We start from the raw sequence: 14490 nt of genomic DNA on the forward strand, positions 1-14490 counted from the left end.
TCATTAGGTTAATGATTCACTTACCCCTAAAGAGAGTTGAAATTATAATAAAAATTGTTGGAAGAGAAACAAACGCTTAGCGGTTTCGTTCTTTACATCGAATGCGCACGGCACGAATGTTATGCAGTTCTCACTGCATTAGTGACTGCAGCTGGCGCGACCTGCTCTCTCGCGACCATCTGCACAACTAGGTGAACGTTAAGTTTCACACTGCAATGTTGCCACGATTTCAGCGCAGGCGTGGGCGTGGCTAAAAGCTCCACAGCTGGCCGCAACCACGTAAGTATAATCCGACCAATCTTAGTTTCAAGCGCTCGGGTTTGTGTCAATTATTGCACAAGAAGTAGAGCTGTCAAGAATCCTTCCGTAGGTGCGTAGTGCGAAGAGTGTGAAAAACCGCTCACGAAGCCTTCGAGGTGTGATATGTATCCAGGTGAGAAGAGTTCACACCAAAACCGCGATTGTTTACTGCGCGCCCATTGATACTGTTCTGCATCCAGCAAGATGTACTTGCAACAGCAACACCTTCCAGAGACGATTAGGTGCGAACAGTGCAACGAATTGTTTGCCACGGAATCCCTTCTCGAGCGTCACCAACGCAATAGTCACGAATGCGTTAGCTGCACAGAGTGCGCGCTGCAAGTGCGGCGTCAAAACATACGTCTACACCAGCGCGTCAAGACTTGCAACCGCTGCGAGCGCCTGTTCAGGTGCTCAGGGTCATATCAGCAGCATATGGAGAGCTACTGCCAATAAAAGCCAGCAGTATAGTTGTTGCTAAGTTCAAGGGCCGTGGACTTCTTGGAAAATATGGAAAATTTATAGTTCTCGCCGAGTTACAGTTCTCGCCTCTCAATGTTATTAGTATAAGGGAACGAATCACGTGATTAAATTTTAATTTCGCGCGCATTTAGGCGACATCTTGTGGTTGAAAAGTGTAGCCGAGTGAAGTTTTTGTTTGTTTACGTCGGTCAGATGAAAAGAAAAACACAAATCAGCTGTAATTCCAAACAGGTGGTATTAATCTAGCCTTCTGGCGGTCGTTGAAGGTGATGTATTCAATTAGTTCTTTCCAGTTAGTAATTAATTATAGTTACTGGCCAAAGGAAAGTGAGAATTAGTTAAAATTCTAGCCATTCACCTTTTTTCTACCGATATATCAATCACACAGAGAGTGTTAGGGTGCGATTGAATGCATGTGTAAGTGTTTTAAACAAGTCTGCGATTTTGAAACATTTTCCAAAGGCTCGTTTTAAAAATTACATATGTATACATATCATTTGTTAATAAATTTTGCAATGTATCATCAGAACAGGCAAAAGTTATGTGAAGTTGTCTTTTTTTTTAATAATCACAAATTTGGTAATCACACATGACATTTCAGACTGACGGCGGAGTGAATACATCGAAAAGTTTGTAAAATGAATCCTTGGAGAAGGACTGCAAAGACGAAAGGGCAAAAATCTGGACGGCAGCAGGGCAGCACTAGAGTGCCTAGTGACGTGACTAATTCCCCCATAGGCGATCGGTGGATTTTGATACACCTAAAGTGGCAGTGGCCAATATCGTGGAAAAAACCGGAAAACTCATATCTACCGTAAATGGAATACATCAACCTCCCGACCAAATTTTAAAGCAAAAGTACATAGTATATAACAATTTAACTATTTTAGTTTTGTTTATATTTTATAAGGTAAAAGTGATTTCTTTATTAAAGATCCAAAACAAGGTTGTATATAAGAGCTCACAAATTGTATTATTGGAGATCTTTTTGACTAAAATAGTAAAATATTCACTTTGTAACTCACTCACTTTTATAAAATAATAGCTTAGCAAATAAAATCAAATTTAATTTTTGTCACAATTAATTAATCAATTGGAGAGTAAACATTTGATTGTTTGTCGAGCGCGGTGCGCATTTTAAACTTGACGACCACGACAATTTCCCTAACCAAAATGTCTTTGTGCACCATATTTTTATAATATTCAATTCAGCATTTTGACAGACGTGCTTGTTTTTGTTTATTCTCAATCAGCAATCATCTTTTCCAATCAATCACCAAAACAAGTAAAAAATTGAAGTCGCTGTCACATTCACGTGCTCTCCCACCACTTTTAAGTGACTTTGGCTACCACTTGCTGCTGATGGGATTTTACGTGTTAAATTTGGAGGTCGCTGATTGATCCCAATTTCCCATTTGATTTAACCCGTGGAATATTGGGAGACGTAAATGTGTGCTTGACCCCCAGTAAACCGCAGACCTCGCTAAACAAGTCAGACTTAAAGTTAGAGCCATTATCCGTTATAATTTCTTGAATTGCACCATACCGACAAACTACTTGCTCGATCAACGACTGAACCACAGTCTTTGCTTTCTGATCTGGGATTGCCGCGGCCTCAACGAATTTTGTAAACGCCTCCAGCATTGTGAGGATATATTTGTTGCCGGTCTCTGACTCTGGGAAAGGGCCCACCACGTCTATGTACCAGCGCTTGCCTACCGAGCCTGGTGCGAATGACATTTGCTGTTGAACCTGAGACAACCTACACCGGTTGTCTGCTGATATGCTTCAAGATTTCTGTGAAGCAAATTATTTAACACTCAACGCGTCAAAGTCGGTTCTCGTGCAGTTCCGGGGACAAAAACATAATGAATCCCCTCAAATAGACCTCGCCGGCAAAATAATTCCGTGTGCAGAACAATCCAAATTTTTGGGGCTTCACGTGCGACAAGACTGCAAGTGGAACGACCACGCGCAGTACGTAAGTGGCCGCCTGCACACAACGGTGACAATGTTTAATAGCCTGAAGGGGAATGTTGATGAAAAAGTTTGTTAAATTTTTATAATGCTCATGCGAATTCGATAATGTCATATGGTATTGTGATCTGGGGAGCAAGCGATGGGGCGCTGCGGACTGTTTTCGTGGCCCAGAAGCGGCTGATTCGTGCCCTGGCGGGCGAAAGGTACTGGAAGGGGTTGACGCCGCTGTGTTCTGCGAGACCACTTTTTGAGCGGTACAACCTGCTTCCAGTGTTTTCAATATATTTATTCGAGGCATGTAAATTTGTAAAAAAAAATACCCCGCCCACTTTAAAAAGACCAGGGACGTGCATGGGCATGGAACGCGCCGCGCGCCTGAATTGTATATTGCTCCTCAGAAATTGATGATTTCGCAGCAAAGTCCATTATCTAGAGCTGCAATTTTGTACAATGCCTTGCCAGTTTCGTTACGGCTTGAGCCGCGATACGATAAGTTTGTCGTTGCTGTGAATGAATTTCTTCACTTAAAGAAATGTTACGATACTGATGAATTCTTTGCATATGTAACAAACCTTTGATTTTTATTTGTATTATTGTGTGTGCATTGCAATTGGGGGGCACATTATTAGAATGTAACATATCTGATGTATATGGCCTCGCCAAAAGTCAATAAAGATTATTATTATCTTGGATTTATTCTGGATGTTATTATTATTATCTTAGATTTATTCTGGTTCAACAGTTATACACATAACCCGGCGGGCCTACAAGAAGAGGCCAAACCGGGAAATGGCGAGCAAACAAACAGCGTGGAAATTAAAGTGCGAGAGTCTTCCTGACGATGTTGGCAGTTCCAAGTACTGCAGCTTTCTGCATCAGCTTGAGGTGGTTTGTTGTCAGCGGCAATGTCTCCATCAGCTTCTTCCAGTCTTTGAGCACAACTCCATTGGTAGAAATGACAACAGGAACCACGTTGATTTTCCCCAGGTTGTAGATTTCCTTCAACTCCACTGCGAGCGGCTGATACTTTCTCTTTTTTTCGACGACGGTTCTCTCCACATTGGCATCCAAAGGCACGGCGATATCGATGATCAGGCCTTCTTTCTTCCGTTGGTCAATGACGACGATGTCCGGTCTGTTGGCCTCGACTGCTCGGTCAGTCACCATCTCCGAGTCCCAAAGAAGGCGCACTCCTCCAGCTTCCATGACCTGCGGTGGCTTGCATCTGTCATAGGGCTGCTCTTCCTCCTGTAATTTGAGGCTTTTAGCGAGCGCTTGATGCACCACCTTCGCGACATTGTTATGCCGCTCAAGATACTCCCTGGGAGCCAGGACACTGCATCCTCCGCAAACATGTTGAATCGATTCGTTCTGTACCCTACATAATCGACACCTATCAGAGACATCCTGGCGCATGACATGCCTCTGGTAACCTCGAGTGCTAATCACCTCATCTTGAATGCTAAGAATAAAACCTTCAGTCTCACCAAAAATACCCGAAGTTCTAAGCCACTCAGTTGACCATTCCTTGTCTACATTCTGAGATTCCAGCACCCGAAGAAAACGACCATGCAACTCCTTTCCTCGCCATTCCTGCTTCCTGTCTTCCAAACTCATCAGGGGAAACTCAACGGGATCCACCGAGATGAGATCAAGCGCACCAAATGCCAAGTTCTTTTCTTGAATCACTTCGACAAACTCTGACCTGTTCTGCATGAAATAGTGCCTCAACTGTTCACATTGCCTAGCACACATGACCTCTAAACATAGAAGACCTCGTCCTCCTTCTTTCCTCGGGATGTACAATCGCTGGATTGAACTTCGTGGATGATGAAGCCTAAACTTGGTTAAGGTGACTCGAATCTTCCTATCTAATGCCTGCAATGAAGACTTCGACCATTTCAAGACTCCAAAACTGTACACAGCAACTGGAATCGCCCATGAATTAATCGCTGCGATCTTGCTCCTCCCTGACAAATATGTCTTGCAGACCTTTCGAACTCTAGCCAATACCCTCTTTTCCACCAACTTTCTGACGTCACTGCTATTGATCTGCAAAAGCTGCTGCATACCCAAATACTTGTAGCTGCCCCCTTCTTCCAAAGAATCAATGACCTCTCCATTCAGCAACTCTAAAACTTCTGCTCCTTCAACCACTTTCCCTTTCCTTACATGAACAGCAGCGCACTTCTCTAAACCAAATTCCATCTTGATCGTGTCACTAAACTTTTCTACCACTTCCAACATCTTTTTCAGCTGCCTTTTATTGCTTGCGTAGAGCTTCAAATCATCTAAATATAACTGGTGGGATATTAGACCTGCTGGCACTTCAGACATTTTATAACCGCACTTCAGATCGTTGATCAGCATGCTCAGTGGATTCATCGCTAATATAAACCAAAGAGGGCTAAGACTATCTCCCTGAAAAATTCCTCGTCGAATCTGGATCTCGTCAGTTCTTGTAGCATTTGGTCCTCTTCCTACAATCAGCTTTGTTCTCCAACTCTGCATACAAGTCTGTAAAAGGGTAATAACAGCGCCATCTACCTTATATAGTCGAAGTTATTATTATTATTATTATTATGCGAGATACAACCTGTCATAATATGTTTGTATGTAAATGATTAGTAGGGGAGAAACATATAAATAAAGCGCGCCTGCTATGGTTTTCATCATTCTGATTCTGAGTTTGCTACCTGGCCACTCTTGTTAGTTGGCCAGAGCAGGAGCTATACAGCTCAGCCAAGTTAGTTTTATTCCTGACCCAAAACCTAACTTGCAATCGGCAAGGGGAAACTGACCTGCGGTTTCCTCTGTACAGCCCGGCTGTTCGTCAAACTGTTTATCCGGTTGACGCCGATTGCAAGAGTCCCTCTATTTAATCCGCGCGACCGGTCGACTTTCTCAAGTAGAGATTTTTGCAATCACCATTTCCAGCTCCAAAGAATTAGGTGCCATTTTCGGTCAACCTAATCCAGAACCAGAAACGCTTGAGAAAGAAATGGCAGAAGAACTGCAAGACTCCGCTATCGTCAAATTTCAAATTCCCAGCCTTCGCGGAATGTGCGAGAACGCGTTGATGACGGACGCGCTGTCCGAAGAAAATCCAAACGATTTTATCCTGCAACTAGTACACCATTTCGAACGCGATAGAAACCAGCAAGTAGGCGATGCTGCGTACAGTACGCGATCCTGCAATTCAATCACGCGAGAGCCCAGTCCAAAATCGCGGGAAGAACAAGAGGATTAATTGCGAAACAGCTCGAAATGATGAATAAATCGTTCTACACAGCCCCATCTCACCGTGATCGAATCACAGAAAATACCGCGAAGTTAGTAGAGTTCGAAAATTTTGACGAGTCCAGAGAAGTTCAATTTGCAGCAAACAAATCGGCACTGCCGAATCCCTCAAGCAGTTTGCACCGCGAAAGCGAATACGCTGAAGCAAGTCGTAATGACATGCACAGACGTACACTCCATGAGACGAGGGAAAAATCATTTCATCCCTCGCCAGGGCAAATCGGACACCCATTACCGTCCGAAAGTCCCCAGAATTTGTTCGGCAGAAATTCATTCGGCCCTCAGACAGCTAATAATTTAGCAGCAAATTCTAAATTCTATCGTGCCAGCAATTCGTACCAGAAGGGCACTTGGGGGTCTACGCAAATCTATAGGGATGTCGGTTGTCTAGGGGGGATCTTGATCGCTTGGGGGAATAATCTAGTCGCGGTACGAACAACTACAGAGAACGTAGGTAGAAAAATGACAAATCAAACACACAAGATTAATCTGAGAAAAAATGAATTAATATTTAATCAATTTATTTGAACACTTAATTGAGATCTCACTGCTTTACTCTTAAAACTCTAACTCTACTTGACAAACTTTGAACTATATCTCAGACTTTCAGGTTTCTTATTTCACAATTGACTCTCTCTAATCACAATCTGAATTACTTTCCGCGAATTCACACTCCGCTCTGCCCTTACATACCCGCCTTATCACGTTTTCTCAGGGAAAAACCACCGCTAGCCGCGAGAAGGAACACACACGTCCGTCTCCTTTCGCAGCCAGAAGCCAAGAGAGAGACGCGGCGGAAGCGTCATGACGCTATCTCGCAACGGTTATTTCAAACCGCGCGCCGCGCTCTCATTGGCTATTCGGTGGGGCGCGCACTGAGCGCCCCCACCTCTCCCGACCAGCCACGATGTGGTTGAGGGCATCGGGAGAAGTGGGGAGGTAAGGGGCAGAGTCGGACGGAATTACATAAATTAACATCAATTAACCGAAATTATGCCGACAAAATAAACATAAATGTTAATTACATCATAAATCAACCGCCGGCCCACGCCGGCGAGCGGGCCGCGGGGCTGGGGGGCCGTCAGATGGCGCCCTGCCTAACCATTTCGCGCCATTTTGGACGCTTTGTACTTAGGGCTGAAAATACGAGTTCTGGGCTCTTTTGGGGAGCCCAGACTCGCATCACACGGTTATTTGCTCGATATTTAATCAAAACTCAAATAATATGTCAGCGATTTGCCGCTGAGTCTCAAAAAATAAACAAATTTCACGCGGGCTTGGCCGCACCGCGCGCCATGTGGCCGACGCCGCCGCACTTTGGGGCCGTTTTGGGGGGTTTTTGGGTGATGACAGGGGGTGCGCGGGGTGTCTTGTCACGATTTGAATCCCTACCTGTAGCTGAGATTTCATCTGCGGCGTCAAATCACTCATTTCGGGATCTAATCGGCACTTTTATTGACAACACGATGCACTTGGCCGGCTAGCGTCGCTGCTTGGTTTGCACACGGTGCGTTTCCCACGTCTGGCTCGCTAGATGGCGTTGGAGCCAGCCAGGCGCAGGAAACGCGGGCCACGCTTGCCGGCAGTCACCTTATAAATTCATCAAGAAATGCAGGTGACGAAAACATTCCTGACCTACGCAATACCCAAGACACCATGACCACACTCAACAATTCATTTATGAATGCAGGACAAAATTCCACGCTGCATTCTGCTCCAGATTACACAAATTCCACGTTACATTTTCCCGTAAATGACTCAAATTCCTTGTTCGGATCGTATGGCATGCGCCAGCCACAACCAAATCCTACAAACGATAGGAATGTGCAAGGCCAGCTGCACAATGACCCAATTTCACACATTACTCAAGCATTTCTGCAAGCCATGCAAATGACGCTAAACAACAGCAATCGTGATGACTCACAAAAAATCCACAAAATCAGAATTCCCCAGTACAAAGGCAAGCTCGACTCAAAAACCCCGCTGGAATATTTGAAACTAATTTCAAACCAGGCAAAAATTTACCAAGTAGACGAGTTGAAATTGATTCACATCAAGATGCCCGCACGCTTGGAGGGGGATGCGAGTTACTGGTATGATTGCGTGGGGAAAAATTGCGCGACTTTACAAGAATTCAAAAACTTGTTCATGACTGAATTTGCAGCCGTGTATTACCTCCGCAGTTTGAAATGTGAATTAGAGCACCGGACCCAACATGTTAATGAACCACTCACGACTTATATTCATAACATCAAGGTGTATTACGATATCATCGACAAAAAGCCAACGGCAGCGAGATCATTGAGCGGGGACTTGACCAAATGAATCCCCAATATTTTCCGTTCATGCAGAAACACAATTTCAGCACGTTAATGGATTTATTGGAGGAAGCCGCGCGCGCTCAGAGTTTCATGTACAAAACAAAGACGTATATTCCACCGCCTTCTGCCGCTGAGAGTTTCGAGACATCTTTAGCGTATACCGGACGCCCTGTTGACAATACCCTTGCGCCACAAGAAATTCCGCTCGAGACGCTGAATCCGCAGCTCTCACGTTCACGATCGCGCCGCAAAAAAAGGCATGAGAAGAGAGGCAATTCGCGAACAAGTTCCTATTCACGTGATACTTCGCGCCACAGGTCAAGTGAGCGTAACGCGCAATTCAACAAAAATCAGGACAGGCGCCGAGATTCGCAAAGATCCTATTCACGCGAATCACGTGACCACTCTGCTCACAGAAGCGACAGTCGTAGCGACTATCGCCATTCATCTGGCGATAGGAAAGACAAATACGCGCATAAGTACAAAAGAGACTATTCCGATTCCAGCAAGCAAAAGCCGAAATAGGACAATAAAACCAACAGCTCAAGCCGCGAGCACAGCCGCGAGAAAAAACGAGACTTAACTCCACACAACAAAAAGTCGGGAAACTAAAAAAGAAACCTGTGAATCAGGCCTCGGAGAGGCACAGGCGACAAAAAATGAAGGAGAAAAACTTGAAAGCAATGCTTGACCAGTCAGTTCCACAAATAAAGAGAATGAAAAACACAAACAGCGTAAATAACGATCGGCCGTATATTCCTTTAACCATTTTCGGACGCCATTACAAAGGTTTAGTCGACAGTGGCAGCGACGTTACTTTGATTGGATTCAAACTATTCCAAACCATTAGAGAAAGGAAGCAAAAAATTCGCTATGCAGCAAAAACGATTAGCACGTTGGGTGGAAAAACAATCGTAGAAGCATTAGTATAATTGAAAATTGAGTGGAAAGCAGGAAAAGTCACAATTCCTTGTTACGTTCTCTAAGACAACGGAAATTCTATCCTATTAGGCAGAAATTTCATGCGAGCAGCAAAAATTGGAATGACATCAAATGGTTATTTTCACGCTAGCCAGCCAGAAAAAGTTTTCAGATTCACGCGCAAACGCGAAGCGGACTTGAAATTGTTCCACGCGAAAGTAGATGAGCAGCGAATTTTGCGTGAGCTGCTGAAGGAGAAAATTGAAAACGACCAGAGCGACCAATTCCTCGTCATGCTCAAGAAATACAACAAATTCGGAATATTCAGCGAAAGCCCCGGATTAGCAAAAAACTTTGCCGTTAATGTGGAAATAAAAGATGCACTTTCATTTAAAACATCACTACGACCATTGAATAAAGAGATGCGGACGATATTGGATGCTGAACTCGACAAAATGCTCGAATATGACGTTATCGAGGAAGCTGATAATATTGTATTTGCTTCCCCTATTCATTTGGTTAAGAAGAAATTTCCACCTGGAGAAAAACAAAAGTACCTCTTAGTAAGCGATATGCGTTTTCTAAACGGTAGGACTATTGCAAGGCCACACTTGATTGCTCAAAACCTCGACACCATATTTAGTCAAATCAAGGCGATATATTACACAAAAATCGACTTGAGTGGTGCATATTGGCAAATGCAAATAAAATCTGACGATCGAAAGTATTTTGGAATTAACACGCATCGCGGATTATTCCAATACAAACGAGCCCCGTTCGGATGGAACGCGTCAGGTTTCGAATTTCAGAGATTGATGGATAGAACATTAAAAGGATTGATTGGAGATTTTGTTGTTAATTTCTTTGACGACATTGTTATTTACAGCCATTCCTTTGAAGAGCACGTATTGCACGTGGAAAAAAGTTCTAAAACGCCAACACTCTGCAAATTTGACAAGAAACCCCAAAAAGCTACAAGTAGCAGCGACAGATATTGAATTGCTTGGACACAAAATTTCACAGGGAAAAATGATTCCTATGGAGGAAAAAATAAAAAGTATAAAAAATACAAAGCTCCAGAAAACAAGAAAGAAGTCATGCAGTTACTAGGTGTAACCGGATTTCTTCGCCGTTTTGTTCCAAATTACCAGATCGTGGTAGCACCAATTACTCAACTTCTCCGTAAAAATTCAAAATTCAACTAGAGTAAAACGCAGTGAAAAGCATTAGATCAAGTGATTCACCATTTGACGTCCGACCAGTGCGTATTACATTTGCCAGATATGAACAAAACATTTGAAATTTACGTGGACAGCTGCAAAAATGGAATTGGCGCGATACTGATGCAAGACGTTGACGGAGAAGGCCCAAGACCAATTTTCTACATCAGTAGACAGACAACAGATACTGAGAGAACCTTTTGCGTTTCAGAATTAGAAGCAGTCGGTTTAGTCTGGGCTATTTCTAAGTTCCAGGACTATATTCAGTATTCCCGTTTTGTCGTCTACTGTGATCATCAGGCAATAACTTCTGCACTAAACAAACCCTTCCGGCCGTTTAAAACGGTACGCACTTTACTTAAGTTTCAATTGTGAATTAAAATATCGCCCAGGTGACTCAATGGGAGCACCAGATGCATTTTCGCGCAATGCTGTTTACACAATCGACGATTTCAAAAAGCCGAACACAGCACGTGACTGCACAATCCCTCTGGACGAGATCAAACGAGATGGACAAATTACGTTCAATGATGAAAATTGCCCAACTGTAGAACACAATTGCAACAGATGCGAAGACAAACCAGTCAAGCTTGTGCACTCAAAAGGACCACGAAAAAAGAAAAATAAAGTTGCTGAAAAGGAGAAGAAAAATGAACCAAGCAAGAAGAAAAAATTGCCAAAAGCAAGATATTCAAGTAAATTAGTAAACCCATCGCCGCAAGAACTGAAAATGGGAAAAAGATTAAAAGTTCTGATTGCGCAACTCCAAGATTTACCAGATTTTCCAACCAATGACGAGCAGTGGAAAATTGAGCAAGACAAAGACGTAGAAATTTTGGCACTGAAACAAGCAGTAAAATTAGGCCATAAACGGAAATACGGTTTAATAAATGATGTGTTGCAATATACCGCCAAAAACAAAAACTTAATTGTTTTGCCAGCGCACTTGAGAACTGCCGTATTAAAATATGGCCATTCTGATGTGTTGTCAGGCCATCCAGGCAAGTTTATAATACAAAAGAAAGATGCAAATTATTTTATTTGGCGCAACATGAATAACGACTAACGACATCAACGAGTTTGTCGCAGGATGCGAAATCTGTCAACGAGTTAAGTCAAAAAACCAAACAAAATTTGGCTTATATAACAGAAAACTCGAATCTCACGTCGGAAATTTACTTAGCGTGGATGCCATCGGACCTTTGCCGCGCAGTTCAAGTGGAAATGTACATGCCATTGTTTTTACTGACGTATTCAGTGGCTATACAAAAATTTTTCCAACTCGCACGTTGATCAGTAAAGTTGTAGTTGATCGTTTAGTGTCGTACTGTACCACTTTCGGAATACCAAAACGCATACTCTCAGACAATGCTTCCCAATTTGTATCAAAATTGTGGAAAGACACTTGCAAACGTTTAGGTATTGAGTACACAGTGATCAACCCATACAGGCCATGCGAAAATAGAACTGAAACAAAGAGTTAAAAAAGAAGATTCGGTGTTACGCGCAAAGCAACAACAAATTGTGGGACGTTAATTTGGACGCGATCGCCTTTGGTATAAATTCCGCGGTGTCTTCAAAAACAAAATTTACACCAAATATGCTAATGTTAGCGCGCGAACTTCACCACCAACAAATGCCACGCGAACCAGCTGACGAGATTGAATATCACGAGTATGCCAATGAGTTGATTAAACGATTAAAGACAGCAAACGAAAATATGAAGGGCCGTATCGCATAAAAGAATTAGTAGGGACAAATTTATTCCTATTAGAGACACTAGATGGATGACAAGTAGGCAAAAGACACGCAGACCAGCTCAAACTATTCACACCTTCCCCACCCTGGTTATCTTAGATGCAGATTCCCATTCTCCTTAACTTGCTAAATTCCACGACAGATTAACCCAATATGTTTCTCCAGTAGGATGCCACCAGCAAAGCTCATTTTCGTCAAAAAGCAACCCGCTATGGATCTTTCCATTACAGTCCAAACCGACATTGGACAAAAATCAGGTTCGTTCAAACACACCGATTTAAAAAAAAAACACAAAACTATTTCACTTTATAGCAGCCTCCACAACCAGACAAAGCGCACACGCTACGTTCAAGATACCAAAAAAACACCGTAATCAACAACATGGTATTAAAAATTTATTGTAACATAAAGTATAAACTAAATCGAAATTAAATAACAGCGCCTCCGCAAAATACGCAAGTCTTGGGCGACCTCAGAGACGTGCTACCGTTGCGGAACCGAGACGGTTCGAGCCGGCAGCAAACACCAAGCATGCAGCGACCACAACGCTCACATAGCTCCCATACCTGGCAGCGTGCACAGGTACAATTGAGGCAGTCCCACACATTCCCATCACGTACAACAACTGCAAACGCTACACAAGAAGTAACGCCTTCAGAACAAAAACTTGATGCCCGCCACCAAATCGCTGCGCTCAAGTCAGCAAACACTTATCAATTAAATCCACCCAAAGATTACCATTCCATGTCATTCGTACAACAAAAAAACTTGAATATTTTCCACAAAGAATATCGCCAAATTGGCGTTTTCTTTGGGAAACAAGGCTGCCACTGCTTTACACAACGCAAATGCGTCAAAAGAATTAAACAACACAAACAACATCGTGAAATCACATCTTGTGCCACCCATCATATACAACGCTTGGACAAGCACACAAAAACGAAATGTCAACCGCAAGCTTGGCAAGCTCTACAGACAGTATGAGAAATTACAGACGCAAAAAAATACTCTTGTCCACACACGCAGCCAACATCATCAACTTTAATAAAATTCATAATATAGGAAAATACTGCGCATCATAATTCCTTCCTATATATTTGGTGAATTTGTGTGTTGAAGAATGGTCATTGTTTGACGGAATGTAGGTACCCTACAGAATAATATAACTTTCGTGTCGAATTCTGTGTATATTTCCACACACACAAAATTACAGAAAAAAGTTTATTTGGCACAAAGTTGGTACTAGTGTACGCCTAGTGTTGTTTAGAACCCAACAGCTGGGAGTTCCTACTCAATAATTTTGTTTTTGAGCGATTTAGAAGTAATCGAAATTTCGACGCGAAAGACTCTCCGTTGTGTGGAATGTTCGATGCGATTCGACGTCGATTCGATGGGTAATGGCACATGGGGTGAGTCATGGATGACAGTGTTTGTAACAATATATTTGATTTTACTTCAATATTAGGCCATTTTTGATCTGGCTGACTGTCGAGTAGCCAAAAAGAGTTGTGTAAGAACCAAGTTTAGTCACTGAGCAGTTGAGGCTACAGGATTTGCATGGAATGGTGCGTGCCTGTCAGGTGAGTCAGCGATGAGAGTGGTTGTAACAATTTATTTGATTTTACTTTTATTTTAGGCACTTTTTGATTCCGCTGACTCTTGTTCGACTGGCCAAAATGAGTTGCGTAAGGACCAAATTTATTCAATGAGCAGTTGAGGTCAACAACTTAGATTATTTCGTCCTCAGGTGGACTTAGTCAAAACGTCCTAAACTGGAATCGACGTGACTCGATTCGTCCTTTGGTCCAATTAGAAACCACTTTTAAATTAAAAGATATCCACCTTTTCAATAGTTGAAAATATAACTGCTCCTTAAAAGGACCACTTTGCTGCCATCTAAAAAAAAAATAAAAATAAAAAATTAGTCATAATTTTTTTCAAATGTCCGAAACCAGTCTCGACTCGATCCGTCTTAAAGAGGACACAGTAGTAATGTCCAAAACTGGAATTGACGTGACTCGATTCGTCCTTTGGTCCAATAAAAAACCACTTTTAAATTAGAGAAAAAATCGCCATTTCAATGGTTGAAATTATAACTGCTTCTCACATGGACCATTTTGCAACCCTGAAATTAAAAAAATAGAATTTAAGACATTATTGTTTTCAAATGTCCGAAACCAGTCTCGACTCGATCCGTCTTAAAGCGG

General features: G+C 42.6%; 1 protein-coding gene across 1 annotated transcript; it reads right to left on the reverse strand.

The window, feature by feature from the left end:
* Positions 1-3579: 3579 nt before the first annotated feature.
* On the reverse strand, positions 3580-5148 carry LOC135937597 (uncharacterized). Its single transcript, XM_065480754.1, has one exon. It carries the CDS (start codon positions 5146-5148, stop codon positions 3580-3582), a length of 1569 nt encoding a protein of 522 aa, XP_065336826.1.
* Between the last annotated feature and the right edge of the window lie 9342 nt (positions 5149-14490).

The sequence above is a fragment of the Cloeon dipterum genome, chromosome 2, assembly GCF_949628265.1.
Source record: "Cloeon dipterum chromosome 2, ieCloDipt1.1, whole genome shotgun sequence".
NCBI lineage: Eukaryota > Metazoa > Arthropoda > Insecta > Ephemeroptera > Baetidae > Cloeon > Cloeon dipterum.